The sequence below is a fragment of the Pan paniscus genome, chromosome 19 (genome assembly GCF_029289425.2).
Source record: "Pan paniscus chromosome 19, NHGRI_mPanPan1-v2.0_pri, whole genome shotgun sequence".
Lineage (NCBI taxonomy): Eukaryota > Metazoa > Chordata > Mammalia > Primates > Hominidae > Pan > Pan paniscus.
The window spans coordinates 96,919,093-96,942,121 of NC_073268.2; the positions used below are offsets into that span (position 1 = coordinate 96,919,093).

Below are 23,029 nucleotides of genomic sequence, written 5' to 3' on the forward strand. Positions count from 1 at the left end.
CACACCTGTAAAGCCAGCACTTTGGGAGCCCAAGGTGGAAGGCTCATTTTAGCCCAGGAGTTCATGACCAGCCTGGGCAACATAGCGAGACCCTGTCTCAAAAAGTATAAAGTGTTTTTTTTTCCCAATTAAAAAAAAAGATAATTTAAAAAAATTAAAACAGTCCAGGCATCATGGTTCACACTTTGGGAGGCCAAGGCGGGCCTACCACTTGAGGTCAGGTGTTTGAGACCAGCCTGGCGATATGGTGAAACCCCATCTCTACTAAAATTACAAAAATTAGCCGGGCATGGTGGCACGTGCCTGTAATCCCAGCTGCTCCGGAGACTGAGGCAGGAGAATTGCTTGAACCCAGGAGGCAGAGGTTGCAGTGAGCCGAGATCACACCACTGCACTCCAGCCTGGGCAACAATGCAAGACTCCATCTCAAAAAAAAATTAAAAAAATAAATAAAACAAATGATACCATTTATCTCTACAATGACTCTTTTCCTGATGAGAGTGCCATCTTCTCAGGTGGGTTGTGTAGATGAGGAGGGAGGCCTTGTGAGCGCAGATCATGCAGCAGGCCCGTGGACAGGGCCGTCTTTTGGCGGTAGGCCTGTGTGCTGTTGCAGAGTAGCGTGTTACCCTCTCGCATGGCTCTGTGAGCCAACCTCATGGTTCTGCCTCTCCAGGTCTTCTGCAGTGTGCAGAGGCTCAGCCAGGCCTTCATCGACCTGCACTCTGCTGGGAATATGCTGTTCAGGACGTGGATCGCCATGGCCTACTGCTCCCCCAAGCAGGGTGTGTCCCTCCAAATGGACTTTGGCTTGGACCTGGTGACGGAGCTTAAAGAAGGTGGAGATGTCACTGAGCTGCTGGCAGCCCTCTGCAGGCAGATGGAGCACTTCCTTGACAGCTGGAAGAGATTCGTGACCGAGAAGCGAATGGAGCACTTTTACCTGAACTTCTACACGGCAGAGCAGCTGGTTTACCTGAGCACTGAGCTCAGGAAGCAGCCCCCGAGTGATGCCGCCCTAACGATGCTATCCTTCATCAAAAGCAACTGCACCCTGAGGGATGTCTTAAGGGCCTCTGTGGGGTGTGGGAGTGAGGTCGCCAGGTACCACATGAGGAGAGTCATGGAAGAGCTCCCGCTGATGCTCTTATCAGAGTTCAGCCTGGTGGACAAGCTGAGGATCATCATGGAGCAGTCCATGAGGTGCCTTCCTGCCTTCCTGCCCGACTGCCTCGACCTAGAGACCCTTGGCCACTGTCTGGCTTACCTGGCAGGGATGGGTGGGTCTCCCGTGGAGCGTCGTCTCCCGAGAGGTCTGCAGGTCGGCCAGCCCAACCTCGTCGTCTGTGGCCACTCCGAGGTGTTGCCAGCCGCCCTGGCTGTCTACATGCAAACCCCAAGCCAGCCCCTGCCCACTTACGATGAGGTGCTGCTCTGCACCCCGGCAACCACCTTTGAGGAGGTGGCACTGTTGCTGCGCCGCTGCCTGACCCTGGGCTCCCTGGGGCACAAGGTCTACAGCCTGCTGTTCGCAGATCAGCTGAGCTACGAGGTGGCACGCCAGGCGGAGGAGCTTTTCCACAATCTGTGCACGCAGCAGCACCGAGAAGACTACCAGCTCGTCATGGTCTGTGATGGGGACTGGGAGCACTGCTACCTCCCCTCTGCCTTCAGCCAGCACAAGGTCTTCGTCACCCCCCAGGCACCCCTCGAGGCCATCCAAGCCTACCTGGCAGGTCACTACCGGGTCCCAGAGCAGACCCTGTCGGCGGCGGCCGTGTTCAATGACCGGCTGTGTGTTGGGATCGTGGCCTCGGAGCGAGCAGGTGTTGGTAAGGAGAGCGGCAGGGTGGGCAGGCCCCGTCTCCCAGGGACTGCCCGGGGCCCTTCCCCCCTCCAGCAGATGAAGCCTGTCTGCAGGTGGAGAAACCGAGGCTCAGGGAGGGTGTGATTCATCTGTGGGTGTCAATCAGGGTCTGTGCCAGAGCCAGGCACCCTGGTCACCTGGTCTCCCACAATGGGTATTCCCTGGGAGCCCCATTCCCTTCCTCCTCTCAGCAAACATCTCTGCAGTGTACTTTGTGGTTTTTTTTTTTTTTTTTTTTTTTGAGACAGAGTCTTGCTCTGTCACCCAGGCTGGAGTACAGTGGCGTGATCTTAGCTCACTGCAACCTCCGTTTTCTGGGTTCAAGCAATTATCCTGCCTCAGCCTCCTGAGTAGCTGGGATTACAGGTACCCACCGCCATCCCTGGCTAATTTTGTTTTTTGTTTTTTGTTTTTTTGAGACAGAGTCTCACTCTGTTGCCCAGATTGGAGTACAGTGGCGTGATCTCGGCTCACTGCAACCTTCGCCTCCCGGATTCAAGCGATTTTCCTGCCTCAGCCTCCCAAGTAGCTAGGACTACAGGCATGCACCAGTACACCCAGCTAATTTTTTTATTTTTAGTAGAGATGTGGCTTCACCGTGTTAGCCAGGATGGTCTCGATTTCCTGACCTCATGATCTGCCCTCCTCGGCCTCCCAAAGTGCTGGGATTACAGGCATGAGCCACCGTGCCCGGCCTAATTTTTGTATTTTTAGCAGAGACAGGGTTTCACCATGTTAGCCAGTCTGGTCTCAAACTCCTGACCTCAGGTGATCCGCCCACCTCAGCCTCCCAAAGTGCTGGGATTACAGGCGTGAGCCACTGCGCCCGGCCTGAAGTTTACTTCTTCTGCCCTTAAATGCCACTGGCCTCTTTGGGGTTGATGGTGGTGGTGTGAGGAAGGGGCGGTAGAATTGAAGAGAAAGCCATGCCTCTTGACCCACCCTTCGTTTGCCATCTTGTTTCCCTTAAAAAGAAATAGTAGCTTCTGTTCTGTTGACTTTATCCTATCAACAGTACCTCGTCCTGTTGGGATAAACATTACTCTTCTCCTCCCTGCTGAAGCCTCTCCTTTTGCTGTGACTTTTATTAGCTAGTCACTCAACACATAATGACATTTCAGTCAACAGCAGACCACGTATATGACCACGGTCCCATAAGATTAGAAAACTGTACTTTAAAAATTAGCCAGGCATGGTGGTGCATGCCTGTGATCCCAGCTACTAGGAAGGCTGACTCGGGAGGATCGCTCCAGCCCAAGAGGTCAAGGCTGTGGTGAGCTGCAAATACGCCACTGCACTCCAGCCTGGGCAACAGGGCAAGGCCTTGGTCTTTTAAAAAAAGAGAAAGAAAGAAAGAACAAAAGATTATAATACCATATTTTTTACTGTACCTTTTCTACATTTTTATTTTTATTTTTGAGATGGAGTCTCACTCTGTTGCCCAGGCTGGAGTGCAATGGCACGATCTCGGCTCACTGCAGCCTCTGCCTCCTGGGTTCAAGCAATTCTCCTGCCTCAGCCTCCCGAGTAGCTGGGACTACAGGCACATGCCACCACACCTGACTAGTTTTTAGTAGAGATGGGGTTTCACCATGTTGGCCAGGCTGGTCTCAAACTCCTGACCTTGAGTGATCACCCGCCTCGGCCTCCCAAAGTGCTGGGATTACAGGCCTGAGCCACCGTGCCTGGCCTGAATATGTTTAGATATTCAGATATTTGCCCCGTGTCACAGCTCCCCACTGTATGTAGAATGCCCCCATGCTGTCATGGCTTGCAGCCCAGGGGCAATGGGCTATTCCACCTAGCTCGGGTGTGTGGTCGGCTCTACCATCTGGGTTTCTGCAGGCACACTCTGATGTTCACAGTGACAGAATCATTTCACAATGCATTTTTCAGAACGTGTCCCTAGTGCTAAGTGGCGCGGGACTCTGCTTTGCCTGCTGTCCTGCGGAGGCAGGAGGTGGCCAGGAGAGTGAGTAGGTAACGGCTGGGAAATGTGAAGGTTCAAGAGCGTATTCTTGAATCTGACGTTATGTTGCATCAGTTTTGAATTTTATACAAAGAGAAGTAACTTCTAGTGGATCTTTATAGATTCTCTTACTCTTTGTCCTAGCCCTGGGACTTAATTTTTCTCTCTCTCTCTCTCTCTCTCTTTTTATATATATACACACACATGCTGTATATACATACACTATATATATTCGATATATATTCTATATAGATTTCTATATATATTCTATATATTTTTTACATATATAATATATATTCTATATACTTCCATATATACTATATATATTCTATATATACATATATATTGTATGTGTATATATATTATATATATATAGTATGTATATATATATTATATATATATATTTTTTGAGACAGAGTTTCGCTCTGTCACCCTAACGATGACAACTGCACCCTAAGGGATGTCTTAAGGGTTGCCCAGGCTGGATGTAGTGGTGCAATCTCAGCTCACTACAACCTCCGCCTCCCGGGTTCAAGCGATTCTCCTGCCTCAGCCTCCTGAGTAGCTGGGATTACAGGTGCCTGCCACCACGCCTGGCTAATTTTTTTTGTATTTTTAGTAGGGACGGGATTTCACCACGTTGACCAGGCTGGCTTTGAACTCCTGACCTCAAGTGATCCCCCCGCCTCGGCCTCCCAAAGTGCTAGGATTACAGGTGTGAGCCACCACTCCCAGCCCTAATTTCTGTATTCATGTTATAGGAAAGTCTCTGTACGTGAAGAGGTTGCATGACAAAATGAAGATGCAGTTAAACGTGAAAAATGTGCCTCTGAAAACAATTCGACTGATCGACCCTCAGGTGGATGAGAGCCGAGTCCTGGGCGCCCTGCTGCCCTTCCTGGATGCGCAGTATCAGAAGGTCCCCGTGCTCTTTCACCTGGATGTGACCTCCTCAGTAAGTGCCCTCCAGCGTCAGCCGATGGCCACATCAGTAAAGACATGGTCCCCATGTCTCTGCGTGACTCCTCCCCATGTATAGAATTCCTTGTTTCCACACGCACAGTCCTGTGAAGCTTAACAGTGGGAACGTGCTCCGAGAAGTGTGTTGTCAGGCAGTTTCCTCCTTGTGTGGACGTCATGGTGTGCGCTTATACTAACCTAGACGTAGAGCCCACTGCACACACAGGCTTTATGGTACACACTGTCGCTCCTAGGCCGCAAACCTGTGCTGCATATGGCTGTTCTGAATCCTGGAGCCAGTTGTAAAACGGCGTATTTATGTGTCTAAACATAAAAATGGTACAGGGAAATACAGTATTAGGATTTTATGGGGCTGCCCTCGGAGACATGGGCCGTTGTTGGCTGAAATGTTGATGTTGATCATCAGGATCATCGTGACAAAGAGCAAAATAAGGAGGGGTTACTTAGAGTTGGGAGAACTCGCCATCGTGTCGTGTGTTGACACCTCGTGTGATTCTGTTCTTAGGTGCAGACTGGAATTTGGGTGTTTCTTTTCAAGCTCCTCATTTTACAATACTTAATGGATATAAATGGGAAAATGTGGCTTCGGAACCCCTGCCATTTGTATATCGTTGAAATCCTGGAAAGGAGGACATCAGTGCCGTCGAGGAGCTCTTCAGCGCTGGTCTGTACTGTGGGGCGTTTTCACCTGGTGTGGGGGGCTCTTGGGTTCTTTCTGGTCTTACTGAAGTGGAATGGCGCGTTTAGGAGACTCCACGCCTTTGCCTTACTTAGTGCAGCAGCTGAATGCAGTGTTAGTAAAGAAAAGCCCATCTTTAAACTCACTTTTTAATCATGTCTGGGATAAAAGTACTCTTCTATTAATTAGCAGTGTCTTCAATATTTCTGTTCAATTCAGGCTTCACGCTGTATGCCCAGTCTGAATCCCAGCTGTGCTCTGAATCTAGGAAATTCATCTGTTGAAAGACCTCACCTTTCCTAATGCCAGCTAAGATGAGAAGGAGATGTTTGTCAAAAATTTCTTAGCAAAAGAGAGTTTTATGTTCACTCACATACATAATACATGTATAGCTTAGTGGAGAAACTTAGTTTCGGGAAGTTGGGTTAGAAAGTGATTTCCTGGCTCAGAACGCAGCTCCCACAGCAATGCCTTACTTAATGTGCAAAAGATATGCTGTGGAAAAAAAGGCTATACAGAAAGCTACATATTTTCAGTGCGTGTTTCATAAAGGTCCATCCAATATAGATGACGTGGAGGGTTAAGGCACAAAAGCATTTCTTAGAAAGTCTTCTTGTAACCGTTTCATTCATGTCTCTCCTTTCCAGCGTACACGTGTCCCCCGGTTCAGTTTTCTTGACATCTTCCCAAAAGTCACCTGCAGGCCTCCCAAAGAGGTGATAGACATGGAGCTGAGTGCCCTGAGGAGTGACACAGAGCCTGGGATGGATCTGCGGGAGTTCTGCAGCGAAACTTTCCAAAGACCTTACCAGTATTTAAGACGATTCAATCAAAACCAAGACCTAGACACGTTTCAGTATCAAGAAGGCTCTGTCGAAGGCACCCCGGAGGAATGCCTCCAGCATTTCCTGTTTCACTGCGGGGTAATAAACCCATCCTGGTCAGAGCTTCGGAACTTTGCTCGGTTCCTGAATTATCAGCTCAGAGATTGTGAGGCCTCTCTCTTCTGCAATCCGAGTTTTATTGGCGACACACTGAGGGGCTTCAAGAAGTTCGTGGTGACCTTCATGATCTTTATGGCAAGAGATTTTGCCACACCATCACTCCACACCTCTGACCAAAGCCCAGGGAAGCACATGGTCACCATGGATGGGGTTAGGGAAGAAGATCTAGCGCCCTTCTCCCTCCGGAAGAGGTGGGAGTCGGAGCCTCACCCATACGTTTTCTTCAATGATGACCACACAACCATGACATTCATCGGCTTCCATCTGCAGCCCAACATCAACGGCAGTGTCGATGCCATCAATCACTTGACTAGGAAGGTCATCAAGAGAGACGTCATGACCAGGGACCTGTACCAGGGCCTGCTGCTCCAGAGGGTGCCCTTCAATGTCGACTTTGATAAACTGCCCAGACACAAGAAACTTGAGAGGCTCTGCCTGACCTTAGGGATCCCCCAGGCCACCGACCCCGACAAAACGTATGAGCTCACAACCGACAATATGCTTAAAATCCTTGCCATCGAGATGCGGTTCCGGTGTGGGATCCCGGTTATCATCATGGGAGAAACTGGCTGTGGGAAAACCAGGCTTATTAAATTCCTTAGCGACCTGCGGCGTGGTGGTACCAATGCTGACACCATAAAGCTGGTCAAGGTGCACGGAGGAACAACTGCAGACATGATCTACTCCAGAGTCAGGGAGGCTGAAAATGTGGCCTTCGCCAATAAGGACCAACATCAGTTGGACACCATCTTGTTTTTTGATGAAGCCAACACAACGGAAGCTATAAGCTGTATCAAAGAAGTCCTGTGTGATCATATGGTGGACGGCCAGCCTCTGGCTGAGGACTCTGGCCTACATATTATAGCTGCCTGCAATCCATACCGGAAGCACTCTGAGGAGATGATCTGCCGTTTGGAGTCAGCTGGTTTGGGCTACAGGGTTAGTATGGAGGAGACGGCCGACAGGCTGGGCTCCATTCCTCTGAGGCAGCTGGTATACCGGGTCCATGCTCTGCCCCCGAGCCTGATTCCTCTGGTGTGGGACTTTGGACAACTGAGTGACGTTGCTGAAAAGCTCTACATCCAGCAGATTGTCCAGAGACTGGTTGATTCCATCAGCCTAGATGAAAACGGGACTCACGTGATCACAGAAGTCCTCTGCGCCTCTCAGGGTTTCATGAGGAAAACAGAAGATGAGTGCAGCTTTGTCAGCCTCAGGGACGTGGAGCGCTGTGTGAAAGTTTTCAGGTGGTTCCACGAGCACAGCGCGATGCTCTTAGCGCAGCTGAATGCCTTTCTCTCCAAGTCCAGCGTCAGCAAAAATCACACCGAGAGAGATCCCGTCCTCTGGTCGTTGATGCTGGCCATCGGGGTGTGTTACCACGCCTCTTTAGAAAAGAAAGACTCATATCGGAAAGCCATCGCCAGGTTCTTTCCAAAACCGTATAACGACAGCAGGCTGCTTCTGGATGAAATAACACAGGCACAGGATCTTTTTCTGGACGGCGTACCTCTGAGGAAAACCATCGCCAAGAACTTGGCCTTGAAGGAGAACTTCTTCATGATGGTCATCTGCATCGAGCTGAAGATTCCCCTCTTCCTGGTGGGGAAGCCCGGCAGCTCCAAGTCTCTCGCCAAGACCATCGTGGCAGACGCCATGCAGGGCCCGGCCGCCTACTCAGATCTCTTCCGCAGCCTGAAGCAGGTCCACCTGGTGTCCTTCCAGTGCAGCCCGCACTCCACCCCACAGGGCATCATCAGCACCTTCCGGCAGTGCGCCCGCTTTCAGCAGGGGAAGGACCTGCAGCAGTACGTCTCTGTGGTGGTGTTAGATGAGGTGGGGCTGGCGGAAGACTCACCCAAAATGCCCCTGAAGACTCTGCACCCGCTGCTGGAAGACGGATGCATTGAAGACGATCCCGCCCCCCACAAAAAGGTCGGCTTCGTGGGCATCTCCAACTGGGCCCTTGACCCTGCCAAGATGAACCGGGGCATTTTTGTGTCACGTAGCAGCCCCAACGAGACAGAGCTCATAGAGAGCGCCAAGGGCATCTGCTCCTCAGACATCCTCGTCCAGGACCGAGTCCAAGGGTACTTTGCGTCCTTTGCCAAAGCCTACGAAACGGTGTGTAAGCGCCAGGACAAGGAATTCTTCGGGCTTCGTGACTACTACAGCCTCATCAAAATGGTCTTTGCTGCAGCAAAGGCTTCAAATAGAAAGCCTTCCCCGCAAGACATTGCACAGGCTGTCCTTAGGAACTTCAGTGGCAAGGATGACATCCAAGCTTTGGACATCTTTCTGGCCAATTTGCCCGAGGCCAAGTGCTCAGAGGAAGTCAGCCCCATGCAGCTGATCAAACAGAACATCTTTGGGCCTTCTCAGAAAGTGCCGGGTGGAGAGCAGGAAGATGCTGAGTCCCGCTACTTACTCGTGCTGACCAAAAACTACGTGGCACTGCAGATCCTGCAGCAGACATTCTTCGAGGGGGACCAGCAGCCGGAGATTATTTTTGGTTCTGGTTTCCCCAAGGACCAAGAGTACACCCAGCTCTGCAGAAACATCAATCGTGTGAAGATCTGCATGGAAACAGGCAAGATGGTGTTGCTTCTCAACCTGCAGAACCTCTACGAGAGCCTCTACGACGCACTCAACCAGTACTACGTCCACCTCGGCGGCCAGAAGTACGTGGACCTCGGTCTGGGGACCCACCGCGTCAAATGTCGGGTTCACCCCAACTTCCGCCTGATTGTCATTGAAGAGAAAGACGTCGTGTACAAACACTTTCCCATCCCCCTCATTAACCGGCTGGAGAAGCACTATCTGGATATCAACACGGTGCTGGAGAAATGGCAGAAGAGCATCGTGGAGGAGCTCCGTGCGTGGGTGGAGAAGTTCATCAATGTCAAAGCAGATCATTTCCAGAAGAGGCACAAATACAGCCCCTCTGACGTCTTCATCGGCTACCACTCGGACGCCTGCGCGTCTGTGGTGCTGCAGGTCATAGAGAGGCAGGGTCCCCGGGCCTTGACGGAGGAACTTCACCAGAAGGTGTCTGGGGAGGCCAAATTGATCCTGCTAAACTGCGCTACGCCCGACGCCGTGGTCCGGCTGAGCGCCTACTCGCTGGGCGGGTTCGAGGCGGAGTCGCTGTCGCAGGAGTACTTTTACAGACAGAGGCACAACTCCTTTGCAGATTTCCTTCAGGCACACCTGCACACGGCAGACCTGGAGCGCCACGCCATCTTCACAGAGGTGATTGTCTTTCTGCACTTGTACCCTATCCCCTGTCACCCAAGAGTCCTAAATCCCTAGTGTCAGGATTCAAGATTCTTCCCCAGGCAGCGGTTAGGGATCCTGCAGGGAGATGCTGAGACGCTGAGCTCTCCTCCGTGGTAAGTGTGGGGAGTAGGTCCAGTTAACCAGGTGCTGAGTGCCTGGCTCTGTGCAGTGCGCCATGCTGGTAACAGCACCATACACAATGTTCACACCAACAAATAAAGTACCATGTTCCAGGACCGGGCCAAGGGCACTAGGGATGCACAGATGAATCTGTAGCCCTTGTCCTTTGTTAGCATTAGGGAGCATGGAGAGACCAGCACATGAACAGATGCCATCAATATCATATGATAAATGCTGTGCTTAGAGGCAGCGGGGAGCGGTGCAGACCAGGATGCGAGCTCACATGAGATGTTCCCTAGGAGAAGCCCCTCGCCGATGGGGAAGAATGGCCGGGAAGGGATTGTAGGCTGAGGGCCTTCTGTGGGCAGAGCCGCTGACAGCTCTTAGGGTTCAAGGCTGTAGTGCTGAGATGGGGCGATGAGGTGCAGTCAGAGAGAACTACTGGAGGCCCTCAGTGACTCTGCAGAGCCGCATCTCAGCCCTATGGAGCGGGCACTGGAGGCACACTTGTCTCCCTGGCTGGGTGAAGGGAGTCTGATGAAAGGCTGTTGTGGAAAAGACGGGCCGGTAGGGAGGCCGCTGGAACGGTACAAAGGAGAGGAGCAGATGGAATGGAGAGATACTCAGGAGGCAATTTGGCAGGGCCAATACCACCACCCAGTGGGGGGATGGGGGGTGGAGGGGTCCGGGGCGACCCCCTGGATTCCTCCTTAGATGAGTGGACATTGCTTCATCATGACAGATACCGCAGGAACGGACAGCAGGTTGTGGGAGGCTAGTGATGATGTCCGCCGGGGACAGGTTTCCATGCATCGTGCAGCTGGACGTAGGAATCTGAGCTCAGTGGTGAGGCAGGGATTCCTGGGCTAGAGCAGCAGGCCTCGAGGAACGTTTCGACTTGCACTGTGATGGGGGAGTGACCTTTGGGACAGGAGAATTGCTGACATCTGGGGGAAGGGGACAGCACCAACCACGAACTCCATCTGAAAGCATGAAGTCGTACTATAACAGGAAATGGCATTTGTGCTGAGCCCTAAGGGATCATGAGAATCTCAAGTACGGACCAAGCAGGCAGAGACACGGGCCTCTGGGGAGGAGAGGAAGGCACCCTCGGGGCAGGGTGGGGTTGTCTCTCCAATGCCTTTGGCCCTGTAGGGCCTCTCGGCCCCAGCGCTGCCGTGTTTTGGGAAACGCCTTTGGGTTTGGATTCTGTGCCGTTGTATGGCAACTGCACCGCGCTGAACATCGCAGGTTTCTAGGATCTGTCTAAACCTGGCAGCAGACTTGCAACCTTTCCTTGAAGTCTGGCAAGTAATTTGCATTTCTTAACTCTGTAGATCACCACTTTCTCCAGGCTGCTAACAAGTCACGACTGTGAAATTTTAGAATCAGAGGTCACAGGCAGGGCTCCGAAACCCACACTCCTGTGGCTGCAGCAGTTTGACACCGAGTACTCATTCCTCAAAGAAGTCCGGTGAGGTTCCCTGCCTTCCCTGCTGCCCTCTCCCTCCCCAGCCGCAGCCGCGTGGCTTCTGCGTAGCGATGGTGCCCGTGCCAGTTAATGAGCACCACAGTCACGTGACTGTGAAATAGATCCTTGTTAAGTCTCTCCCAGCATCCCTCTCATCTCCATCATCTTCTGCAACGCGGTGTCTGGCCTAACATCCTCCTCCGAGAGCACCATCCTCGGACCTCGTTAGGAGGCATTCCTTGGGCTTCCTCCCCTGGACTATCTGTTCTTACTGAAGAAAATCCTACCTGAGTAGCTGTTTCTTTGTAGCCTTTATGTTTCCCATCACTTTGGGGAATTTTCTTATCCATTTTTTTAAGACAGAGAACTCACTTGAATAACTTCCCTTTTCTTTCAGAAACTGTTTAACGAATACAGCCAAATGTAAAATCCTCATTTTTCAGACAGATTTTGAAGATGGAATCCGTAGTGCCCAGCTCATTGCCTCAGCTAAGTATGTTTTTAGTATTTTTCTCAGAAACTATGTAAAAAACCCAAAACGTAGGAAGTCCTAGAGAATTTTTTCCTTGAAGACAGTATAGTATCATAATCAATATAGAAATAAAAATAACAATTCTTCCCCCGCCTCATTCCCCCAAGTGGGATTAGGGAAACTGAAGAGAGACAAAAAGAAAAGGCCAATAACATTACAAAAATAGTGGAATGGGCCTGGGCAACAGAGCAAGACCTCATTTCTAAAAAAAAATAAAATAATTAGCCTTCCACAGTGCACCTCTAGTCCCAGCTGCTCAGAAGGCTGAGGTGGGAGGATCGCTTGAGCCTGGGAGGTCAAGGCTGCAGTGAACTGCGATCCCACCACTGCAGTCCAGCCTAGGGGCCAGAGCAAGAGCCTGTCCTCCCCACAAAAAAGGTGAAATGCGAGAGGTGTAAATAATGGAACATTAACAAGCTATAAAAGGATGCCTTTGAAGCCTGTGTTTGTAGACATGTTTTGGTCATTATTAATTTTGAATTCTACAATTTGAATTTATTTCAAGTTCGAGGGAAACAACAGTAGGTAAATGCTTTTTTTCCTATTTATTGGATATTTTTATAGTGTTTGTAGGGGAAGTCTGATGCTCTTAGAATTAACTTTGTGCCTTTATTACTTAAAGTAAAAGTGATTTCTGGACCTTTTTGAAGCATTGGATGCCATATTTCAGTTCGTGGCTTAAATCTCAACAAGAAACTGGCTTTGGCCATTGGTCATCTGAAGGGAATGGCATTGCGCACAGAACTCTTTGTTGAAATGGAAAGGTCCGCTGGGTACAGGGGCTGTTTCCTGTAATCCTAGCTACTTGGGAAGCAGAGGCAGGAGGATCGTTTGAGGCCAGGAGTTTGAGACCAGCCTGGGCAACACAGCAAGACCCCCATCGCTTAAGAGAAAAGAAGGAATGGAAAGTTCAGCTGTCCTCACCCTTAGCTGCACCGGGGCAGGCCCACTGAGGAGCACAAGATAGGGTTTCTGGTCAACGAAGGAATGCCACTTCAAAGCAGAGGACACAGGAATGGGGAAGAAAACGAGCCGCTAAGAGAAGATTTCTCATCCCCTTGTGAGAGAAGAAATCACGATCGCAGGGCTCTGAAGTTTATGTAAAACTCATCGGAACGGGTGGCCGTGAGACCGAACCAACAGCTCGGAGAACACCCTTCTGCAGCTGCACAGCTTTGCTTTGTTTATTTGCTTGTTTTTGTGTGTGTGTTTGTTTTTAAAATAGGTATTCTTTTTTTTTCTTTAAATAGGTATTCTGTTATAAATGAAATCAACAAAATACGAGAAAATGAGGACCGTATCTTCGTCTATTTCATCACAAAACTGTCCCGGGTGGGAAGAGGAACAGCCTATGTGGGCTTCCACGGAGGTGAGATCAGAACATCAGTCAGGGTATTTATTTATGTATTTATTTATTTATTTGTATCTATTTATTTTTTGAGATGGAGTCTTGCTCTGTCACCAGGCTGGAGTGCAGTGGCGCGATCTCAGCTCACTACAACCTCAATATCCTGGGTTCAAGCGATTCTCCTGCCTCAGCCTCCCAAGTAGCTGGGATTACAGGCGTGCGCCACCACGCCCAGCTAATTTTTGTATGTTTAGTAGTGATGGGGTTTCACCACGTTGGCCTAGATGGTCTCAATCCGTTGACCTCATGATCCGCTCGCCCCAGCCTCCCAAAGTGCTGGGATTACAGGTGTGAGCCACCGCACCCAGCCCAGTCAGCGTATTTATTTAAGTCATGTTGGAACTGTTTCTCATTTGGTTCTGTGTTGTACAGTCTGAAATTAGAATATTATTGTTAACCTCAAGAGGATTCTTTCCAGATGCGATTAGATTTCTTACCACTGATTACCATGAAAACATGAATCCTGGGATGGGAGGCTGCGTGCACCTCTCCTGGACTGACCGTAGGCAAGCTCCTCACCTCTTAGCATGTGGGTCACACGGCGTGGAGACTCCCGACTCCCGACGGACACTGTCAGGAACGCACCGATACGCCTGTTTGGCGGGGAGGGAGAGTGGCGGGGGTCGGACTATCTTCAGATCTCTTTTTTTCCAAGGAATGGTCACCAGCTATTTATGACATAGAAAAGTTGGTATTCCAGAAACAGGAAAGTAAGTTTACTTGAATAATTTCGTGGAGAATGGAAGGCAGACCTTGCCAGTGTCCCCCACCCCTCACTAACTGTGATACAGCAAATACAACAATGCATGGGTGAAAGAACCACAGGCCTTATCCACGCGTCCTTCCCACGCCGGCCATTGCAGGTCTTACCGTTGCTGCTTGTGGTGAAGCTGTCGATGGGCATAGAATCGGGTCGTGTATAGTATCGGGTTGGGTGGTTTCTGCGCAGGCCCATTCCAGGGTTTCAGCTTCAGGGTGCCAGTCATTCATTGCGCAGCAAGATAATGACAAGCCAGGGTGTGCAATGTCCCTGCTTAGGGCTGAGCAGCAGCCGGGAAAGACACAAGACAGTTGTGGGTGGCTTCACTCTTCACAGGGCTGTGGCAGTCTGTCCACATCGATGACCTCCGGAGATCCACCCTCATGGTTTCTGATGTGACCAGGCTGCAGCATGTCACCATCAGCCAGCTGTTCGCGCCCGGAGACTTGCCTGAGCGTGAGTCACGAGGCGGAGCCCCTGGGGGAGCAGGTGGTGGAAGGGCAAATGGCAGGTGTGGAGCGTGACGTGCACATGGCACTAGGAGCAGGGCCACCGTGTTTCGTCCCTCGGCAGGAGCTCGGGGACACATCTGCAGAACTGACTGGTGGCTCATCATAGAGCACCAGGGCCGAGCAGGTGCGCTTACCACAGGCTGAGGTAGAGCTCTGTGAGCAGGCCAGCCATGGAAGTGAGCACCTAGAACACGCCAGAGCCCAGGCTGGAAGGAAGGGGCTGCCTTGGGGGCTGATCTTCATGACCGTGATCTCTCATCTGGGGACCTAGCACCACAGCAGGGGCCGGGGAAGCCTGCACTCGGAGGCTGAGCACACACACAGACTCCCAGATGGCACCGCTGCCAGTCCCTGTGCCACCTTCTGAGTGGTAATGCAATCACGTTTGCTTCGACTGCAGTGGGCTTAGAACACTGGGCGGAAGACGGCCATGAGGAGGCGATGGAAACGGAGGCCAGCACATCAGGGGAGGTGGCAGAGGTGGCAGAGGAGGCCATGGAAACAGAAAGTTATGAGAAGGTGGGAAAGGAAACCTCTGAACTCGGAGGCAGTGATGTAAGTTCTGGTTCTCGGGACCTCCCCTTGTGCTGCTGGTGATGCTTCTGAGCTGCATCTTTAAACGCTTTTGCATTGGGAGCTAGAGGAGTCACCGCCGCTGTGCAGGGGTGAGGATGGCGCCCCACTTTCCTCACACAGTGACGGTCTTGTTGCTGGTTACTGGGGGTTACTGGGGGTCAAGGGCATCTGCACCGGCAGTTTCGGGGGTGCAGGGCGGAGGTCGGCGTCTCTTCTTTGTCCGTGAGGACCGCCGCCCTGTGCTGTTTGCTGCATTGAGACCCTCATCGCATATGGGCGGTTTGGCTTTTACCCACTGTGTCAGTGGCAGAAACGGGTGACCCAACCGTCTCCACCAACAGGTGTCGATCCTGGACACCACCAGGCTGCTGAGAAGCTGTGTGCAGAGCGCCGTGGGCATGCTCAGAGACCAGAACGAGAGCTGCACGCGCAATATGCGGAGGGTGGTGCTCCTCCTGGGCCTCTTGAATGAGGATGACGCGTGCCACGGTATGAGCCTCCCCACCCCTCTTGCCCCTGCCCCCACGTGGGCTCTTCCTGAGGAGTGGGCATCATTTCACTGTGTGTTTGGGGACACCCTCTCAGGTTTCCATGGCTCAGCAGAAGCAGTGACACAGTGGGAATCTAAGAGCATCTCTCAGATTTTGCTCTAGAATTGGCCTGGCCAACGGACTTCCCTTCCTGGGGGAGGTGGGACAGAAGCACTCCGGAGCCAACAGCTGAGCCACGGCCATGCTGAACGTCTGTTTCTGCCTTTGTACAGCCTCTTTCTTGCGGGTATCCAAGAGGCGCCTCAATGTCCTTTTAAAGAAGCAAGAAGAGAGCCAGTTTCACCCTCTGGAGTGGTTGGCAAGGGAAGCCTGCAACCAGGACGCTCTCCAGGAGGCGGGCACATTCAGGTACTGTGACTAAAGGAAGCAAGGAGTGGCTCCAATCTGGTGGCAGCATGGGGACCTGCCTGCAGGGATCCTCTCTCCATCCGGGCCATGGGGACTGAGCTGTTTCTTTCCAAACCTCTCAGCCATTCAAAGCTGTAAAGTTTTTCCCCAAGAAGCACACAGTGGGTCTGGACAGTGGCCAAATGGCAGGTGCTGGACTCTTCCTCTAATTTCGTGTTTACAGTTTTTCATACTAAAAACTTAAAAAAAGTAAAACATCTGTTCTTAGAGTAGAACATTTACCGACATTTATGTTGATAACCGTAGAAAGGGCTGCTGTTTTCAGTTATGAAGTTAAAATGACGTGCAGAGCGGGCAGGGGACAGGCGGGATTTTCCCAGTCCTGCTGTTTGAAGAATGGTAACAGCAAAACCAGGACCCAGCAGTATATTCACTGCCATGGTTATTTTTCTGTCACCCATGAGACTAACCTTGATTATCTTGGATGTGGCCGTGTATTGAGGAAGGAGGGGTGCTCTGGGCCCCAGACGGAGGGTCTCTTTAAGACAGACTCTCAGACCTCCTGCCTGAAAGCCTAAGAAACCAGTGACTTGGTTATTTGGGCCCAGTTTTCCCATCTCTAAAAGACAGCGGACTCCTCCATGAGTCCCCTTCCAGGTCCAAGCTTCTGTGCCAGTGATAGGTTCGCTTTGGACCTACGGCCAGGTGTGATCTGCAGGAGGGAACGTGAGGAAGAAGCAGGGTGAACGGTAATGGGGGCTTACAGGGGACGAAGCGGGGTGAACGGGAATGGGGGCTTACAGGGGAAGAAGTGGGGTGAACGGGATTGGGGGCTTACAGAGGAAGAAGCGGGGTGAATGGGAATGGGGGCTCACGGAGGAAGAAGCGGGGTGGACGGGAATCGGGGCTCACGGAGGAAGAGGGGTGACCGGGAATGGGGGCTCACAGAGGAAGAAGCAGGGTGACCGGGAATGGGGGCTTACAGGGGGAAGAAGCGGGGTGGACGGGAATGGGGGCTTACGGGGGAAGAAGCGGGGTGAATGGGAATGGGGGCTTACAGAGGAAGAAGCGAGGAAGAAGCGGGGTGGACGGGAATGGGGGCTTACGGGGGAAGAAGCGGGGTGAATGGGAATGGGGGCTTACAGAGGAAGAAGCGAGGAAGAAGCGGGGTGACCGGGAATGGGGGCTTACAGGGGAAGAAGTGGGGTGGACGAGATTGGGGGCTTACGGAGGAAGAAGCGGGGTGGACGGGAATGGGGGCTCATGGAGGAAGAAGCGGGGTGAATGGGAATGGGGGCTTACGGAGGAAGAAGCGGGGTGAATGGGAATGGGGGCTTACAGGGGAAGAAGCGGGGTAACCAGGAATGGGGGCTTACGGAGGAAGAAGCGGGGTGAATGGGAACGGTGGCTCATGGAGGAAAAAGCGGGGTGACCGGGAGTGGGGGCTTACAGGGGAAGAAGCAGGGTGAACGGGAATGGGGGCTCACGGAGGAAGAAGCGGGGTGGACGGGAATGGGGACTTACAGACACCTTCCTCGTGACCAGAGATTTTCTGATTCTACTTTTTCTCTAGTTATCCTTCGTTTCTCTCCTTGTCACGCCTTCTGAAGGGATTTTAGGAGATCAGAAATATTTTAATTTCCCTCCGTTCCTCCTTGTGGACTCTCTTGATGCTTTTTTTTTTTGAGACGGAGTCTCACTCTGTCGCCCAGGCTGGAGTGCAGTGATGCGATCTCAGCTCACTGAAACTTCCAACTCCTGGGTTCAAGCGATTCTCCTGCCTCAGACTCCTGAGTAGCTGAGACTACAGGCACCCACCACCACACCCAGCTAATTTTGGTATTTTTAGTAGAGGCGAGATTTCACCATGTTGGCCAGGCTGGTCTCAAACTCCTGACCTCAGGTGATCCACTCGCCTCAGCCTCCCAAGGTGCTGGGATTACAGGCGTGAGCCCGTGTGCCCAGCCTGTTGATGCTTTTTAATCCCCGACTCCACTCCCCGGGACCAGCCCTGAGTCACTGAACCTCCTCAGTCTGCTCTTCCCCGCTCTGCTGTTCACGCAGCACTAGGCCTGGCTCCGTCGTGTTCTGTGGTCACCGTGAGGCCTGCGCAGCCGCTGAGTGGTGGCCAGACCCGCACCCTCAGCTCACCTGCCCCAGGGCCAGCAGCACCCTGACTACCTCGATTCACCACCACTGTGTTCTGGGGACTGGAGTCCTTTGCCCTCTCGGGATTAAACAGCCCAAATCCTGAGAGTCCTTTGTGTCCCGAACTCTGCCTGCCTGTCCAGATGCAGCAGAACCAGGCTCAGCGGCTCCAGATAGGGCGGAACCAGGCTCAGCGGCTCCCGCCTCTCCCAGCGCTTGGCCCAGCACCTGGGTTTTCCTTCTGCCTTTTGTGTTCGCGACACTTTTCCTAGTTTGCTGTTTTCTCCCTCTGCGCACTGGGATGCTTTATTTTCCCAATAGACATTTTAAAATTCTTGCCAGGTTCCTCTGTACTATATATTTTAAAAATGTAGGTATTTCTTTTTATTCTCTTCAAAAGAGAGGCTTCGCTTTTCCCCCAACATTAATTACCTTGTGGGGTTTTTTTTTTTTTTTTTTTTGAGACAGAGTCTCACTCTCGTCCCCCATGCTGGAGTGCAATGGCGCGATTTTGGCTCACTGCAACTTCTGCCTCCCGGGTTCAAGCGATTCTCCTGCTCAGCCTCCTGAGTAGCTGGGATTACAGGTGCCTGCCACCACGACTGTAATTTTTGTATTTTTAGTAGAGACGGGATTTCACCATGTTGGCCAGGCTGGTCTCGAACTCCTGACCTCAGGTGATCCGCCCGCCTCAGCCTCCCAACGTGCTGGGATTAGACGTGAGCCACCGTGCCCAGCCACCTTTTAATTCTTATCCTTTACACAAGAATTTTGAAATAGAGCTATTATTGTTACATGTAAATATATACAACAAAATATATATAACAACAAAATGTCTTGTAGTTAACCAATTATCTTTCTGTCTGCCTATCTGTGCATTCATCCATCCCTCCGCCTGCCTGTCCATCCACCCATCTGTCTGTCCGCCCATCTATCCATCCACCTGTCTATCAGACACTCAGATCTAGTGTACAAAAACATCAACAGGAACAAATACTTAGTTCCAGATAAACATGTGCCTTCTTGTTTAGTTTGATCTGGGACAAATTCATTTTGGTCTCTTCATCTGTATTATAGTCTATCTACAACAGATTTTTAAAATATTTATTTTTTCCAAATGAATCGTCATAATTTTATTTATTTAGAGAACCTTGATGACTTGTTCTGAAAAATAGTTACATACAAAAATTATGCAGCCTTGCAAAAAATAAAGCAGATAGGTGCGGTGGCTCACACCTGTAATCCCAATACTTTGGGAGGCCAAGGCGGGAGGATTACTTGTGCCCAGGAGTTTGAGACCAGCCAGCTAGGGCAACATAGTGAGACCCCCATCTCAACAAAAAATAAAATAAAATTTAAAAATTAGCTGGGCGTGGTGGCACTGGGTGTGTTGCTCCTGTCTACTTGCACGGCTGAGGTGGGAGGATCGTTTGAGCCCAGGTATTCCAGGTTATGACGATCTATGATTGTGTCACTACACCGCAGTTGGCGTGACAGAGTGAGACCCTCACATATACGTTTTAAAAATAAAAAAGCAAACACTACTTCACCCTTCCAGTAACCTAATGACAGTTTATTAGATGTAGAATTGTTTCATTCCAGTTCCGTCTCTAATCTTAGACATCTTTGTGAGTCTGTTTTCTAGGACTTAAAAATGATGGAAATGTCAAGTTATTGCCGTTGCTGTAGTGTGGTAAATAGTAGACTAGTTGTTTTGTTAATGCTCAAGAAGGAACAAAATGTCAAAAGGTGACAGACCGCCACTCTGGTTCCTCTGACCCGTGGTGGCCCGTCTCTCTTCTGTGCTGCAGGCACACCCTCTGGAAGCGGGTCCAAGGTGCTGTCACCCCTCTGCTGGCGAGCATGATATCATTCATCGACACAGACGGCAACCTAGAGTTACTGACCAGGCCAGATACTCCGCCCTGGGCAAGAGATCTTTGGATGTTTATTTTCAGTGACACGATGCTTCTGAACATTCCTCTTGTGATGAATAATGAAAGGTGAGTGGAAGGCTTTCTTTCCCGGGGGAGAGAAACTATCAGAACACAGCAGGACCCTAATATGCTCTCCCAAGTGCTGGGTGAAACGCAGCCCTCAACTTCAGAGCAACGTTGACGTGGGTGCTTTCTGCAGTAACAATAGGAAGTTTGGCCGGGCATGGTGGCTCACGCCTGTAATCCCAGCACTTTGGGAGGCCGAGGCAGGTGGATCATGAGGTCAAGAGATCAAGACCGTCCTGGCCAATGTGGTGAAACCCAGTCTCTACTAAAAATACAAAAATTAGCTGGGCGTGGTGGCGCGTGTCTGTATTCCCAGCTATTTGGGAGGCTGAGGCAGGAGAATTGCTTGAACCTGGGAGGCGGAGGTTGCAGTGAGCCGAGATCGCGCCACTGCACTCCAGCCTGGTGACAGAGCAAGACTCTGTCTCAAAAAAAAAGAATAGGAAGTTTACGAAGCTCCAAGAAATTTCTGTTTTATCTCCACCCTCCTCATTTCCCTGCTTTCAGAGCACTGGTTCTAGCCAGACCCAGCATGGCGTGACACAGAGACGGTGCACTTAGAACAGCCCCACAATCTGTGCTCCTTACCCCTGGGATCTGTGCTCCCTCCCCCTGTCTCTCATTCCCTGGTGGAGCTGCACAGCCCCCACCCCCTTCCGCAGGCCTGATGATGTGGGGCTCAGGCTCAGCTCCCAATAGCTTCCACTTCAGCTTTTAGGGGCTTCAATTCTGGATGTAGATTTAGAAAGAATATAGAAATAAATGTGCCCAGGCTCGGTGGCTCATGCCTATAACCCCAGCAATTTAGTAGGCTGAGGCAGGAAAGTTTCTTGAACCCAGGGGTTGAAGACCAGCTTGGGCAACATAGTGAGACCCCATCACTACAAAAAATTTAAAAATTAGGCATAACGTGGTGCGCACCTGTAGTCCCAGCTACTCTAGAAGCTGAGGCGGGAGGATTGCTTGAGCCCAGGAGTTTGAGGTGAGATAGGATCACACCACTCACTGCACTCTAGCCTGGGTGACAGAGTGAGACTCTATCTCAAAAAAAAAAAAAAAGAAAGAGTGAGAGAGGGAGGGAGACAGAAGGAAGAAAAGAGAGAAAGAGCGAGAGAAAGAAAGAAATGGAATTTGAATTGCCAGTGGAAACACTTATTTAAAAGACAAGGCGCTGCTGATGTTCATGAAGCAAAGACTCTCTAACAAGTTGTGCTCTGTGTTACAAGTTATCAAAGCCAGACAGGTTCAGGAACCAGAAGACTTGGTTCTGCCCGAGATTTTGGGCAACACACTTGACCCCTGTCAGCCTTGGTGTGTTTTTGTTTTGCCTGTGAAACAAAGATTGCATAAGATAGTTCCCTAGTTCTGTCATAACAGAAACCCTGTACTGTGAAATAGATCAGCGCTGTCTGCCTGGCCTGTTGGCCCCTTTGTTTTTGAGGCCTGAGAAGAGCTGGCATCAGTGGCAGATCTTGTCTTGTGTTTTGAGTGACGTCTCACAAACCCTCTTCTTATCATCCCTCACCTTATTGCAGACATAAAGGTGAGATGGCCTACATCGTGGTGCAGAACTACATGAACCTTTCCGAGAACGCTTCCAACAATGTCCCTTTCAGCTGGAGAATCAAGGACTATCTGGAGGAGCTGTGGGCCCAGGCTCAGTACATCACGGACGCAGAAGGTGAGGCCACCTCAAGGCAGGTCAGATTCAGCACAGGTGAATCACAAAGGGATTGCCTGACAGTGAAAAGCAGATGGGTGGCTAGAATTGCAAGGTGAATTTTGGAGTTTTTAGTTTTCACACTTTGTGCAGTAAGCGTCCAATTGACGTCACCGCGTCATTTTAAAGTTTCTGCTGAAGGAGTGAGAGGCCCCGGCGGGACCAGAAACCTTTCGATCCTATGGCAGCAGGAGCCTGTGAGATGGTTTTTAGTGCCGTGATGGCCAGGGATATGGCGAAATGGGGTGTGTTCTGGCAAGAGGAGGACTGTCACCTCTACCAGCTGGTCATTCCCATTCTGGGCCTTCTCAGACTGGGGCACTGGACTCGGAAGATGCCCCCAGGAGAGGCGTACTCAGAAGGCACGAACGCCTGGAGCATCCCTACTCCCAGGTGCCCCATCAGGAGGCACCTCCCAGCTGTGTCTCCCGAGTCACAGCCCAGACACAGTGCTGAGCTCTGCTGCCAGATGCCAGAAGATTTGCCCTAGTCCAGAAAAACCAACGACAACGCAACACTTTTACAAAAGCCATCTTTCATACATGCAATAGTCTTTTCCACGTTTACTTATCGTACCATTTGGAAGACTCAGGGTGGCCTTCTTTTCTAGGTTACCATTCTGCCACTTTTTCTGAACATACTCAAAGCAGTCTCTCTCCTCATGAGCATATTCCTTTCTCAGGACAATACCCCAACTGACCCTGCTTTTCTATGACAGCATGCGAATTAGGGGCCGCACCCCGCCCACTAGAAGCCAGATCTTTCTGGCTTGCATGCTCTGTGACCCCCAGCCCCTGAAGAGCAGCCCACTTGTTCCTAATTTACTTGGACCCGGGGGTTCCTGAAGCATGCTGTGACCTGTAGCCATGCAACATACAATGTAGCCATGCAACATACAACTCAGTCTTATCTAGATGTTTCTCTTTGGGGCTAGCTTGGCTGTTTCTGACCTAAATTTGACACTGTTTCCGCCTTCCTTTATTTTATTCCACTGGAAAAATATCCTAGGCCAGGCGCAGTGGTTCACAACACCTTGGGAGGCCAAGGCCGGCAGATCACCTGAGGTCAGGAGTTCGAGACCAGCCTGACCAACATGGTGAA

General features: G+C 51.0%; 1 protein-coding gene across 7 annotated transcripts in view; it reads left to right on the forward strand.

The window, feature by feature from the left end:
* Window positions 1-23,029, forward strand: part of RNF213 (ring finger protein 213) — a 136,064-nt gene that overhangs the window by 79,056 nt on the left and 33,979 nt on the right. For all 7 annotated transcript variants that reach the window (XM_063599454.1, XM_008956539.5, XM_008956536.5 and 4 more), the window contains 13 exons: window positions 677-1,832; window positions 4,598-4,791; window positions 5,323-5,481; window positions 6,144-9,752; window positions 11,237-11,373; window positions 11,768-11,863; window positions 13,153-13,271; window positions 14,407-14,526; window positions 14,983-15,137; window positions 15,500-15,647; window positions 15,922-16,057; window positions 20,017-20,208; window positions 21,744-21,889. In XM_063599454.1, the coding sequence (XP_063455524.1) occupies window positions 677-1,832; window positions 4,598-4,791; window positions 5,323-5,481; window positions 6,144-9,752; window positions 11,237-11,373; window positions 11,768-11,863; window positions 13,153-13,271; window positions 14,407-14,526; window positions 14,983-15,137; window positions 15,500-15,647; window positions 15,922-16,057; window positions 20,017-20,208; window positions 21,744-21,889 (6,367 nt within the window). The remainder of the gene's footprint in view (window positions 1-676; window positions 1,833-4,597; window positions 4,792-5,322; window positions 5,482-6,143; window positions 9,753-11,236; window positions 11,374-11,767; window positions 11,864-13,152; window positions 13,272-14,406; window positions 14,527-14,982; window positions 15,138-15,499; window positions 15,648-15,921; window positions 16,058-20,016; window positions 20,209-21,743; window positions 21,890-23,029) is intronic.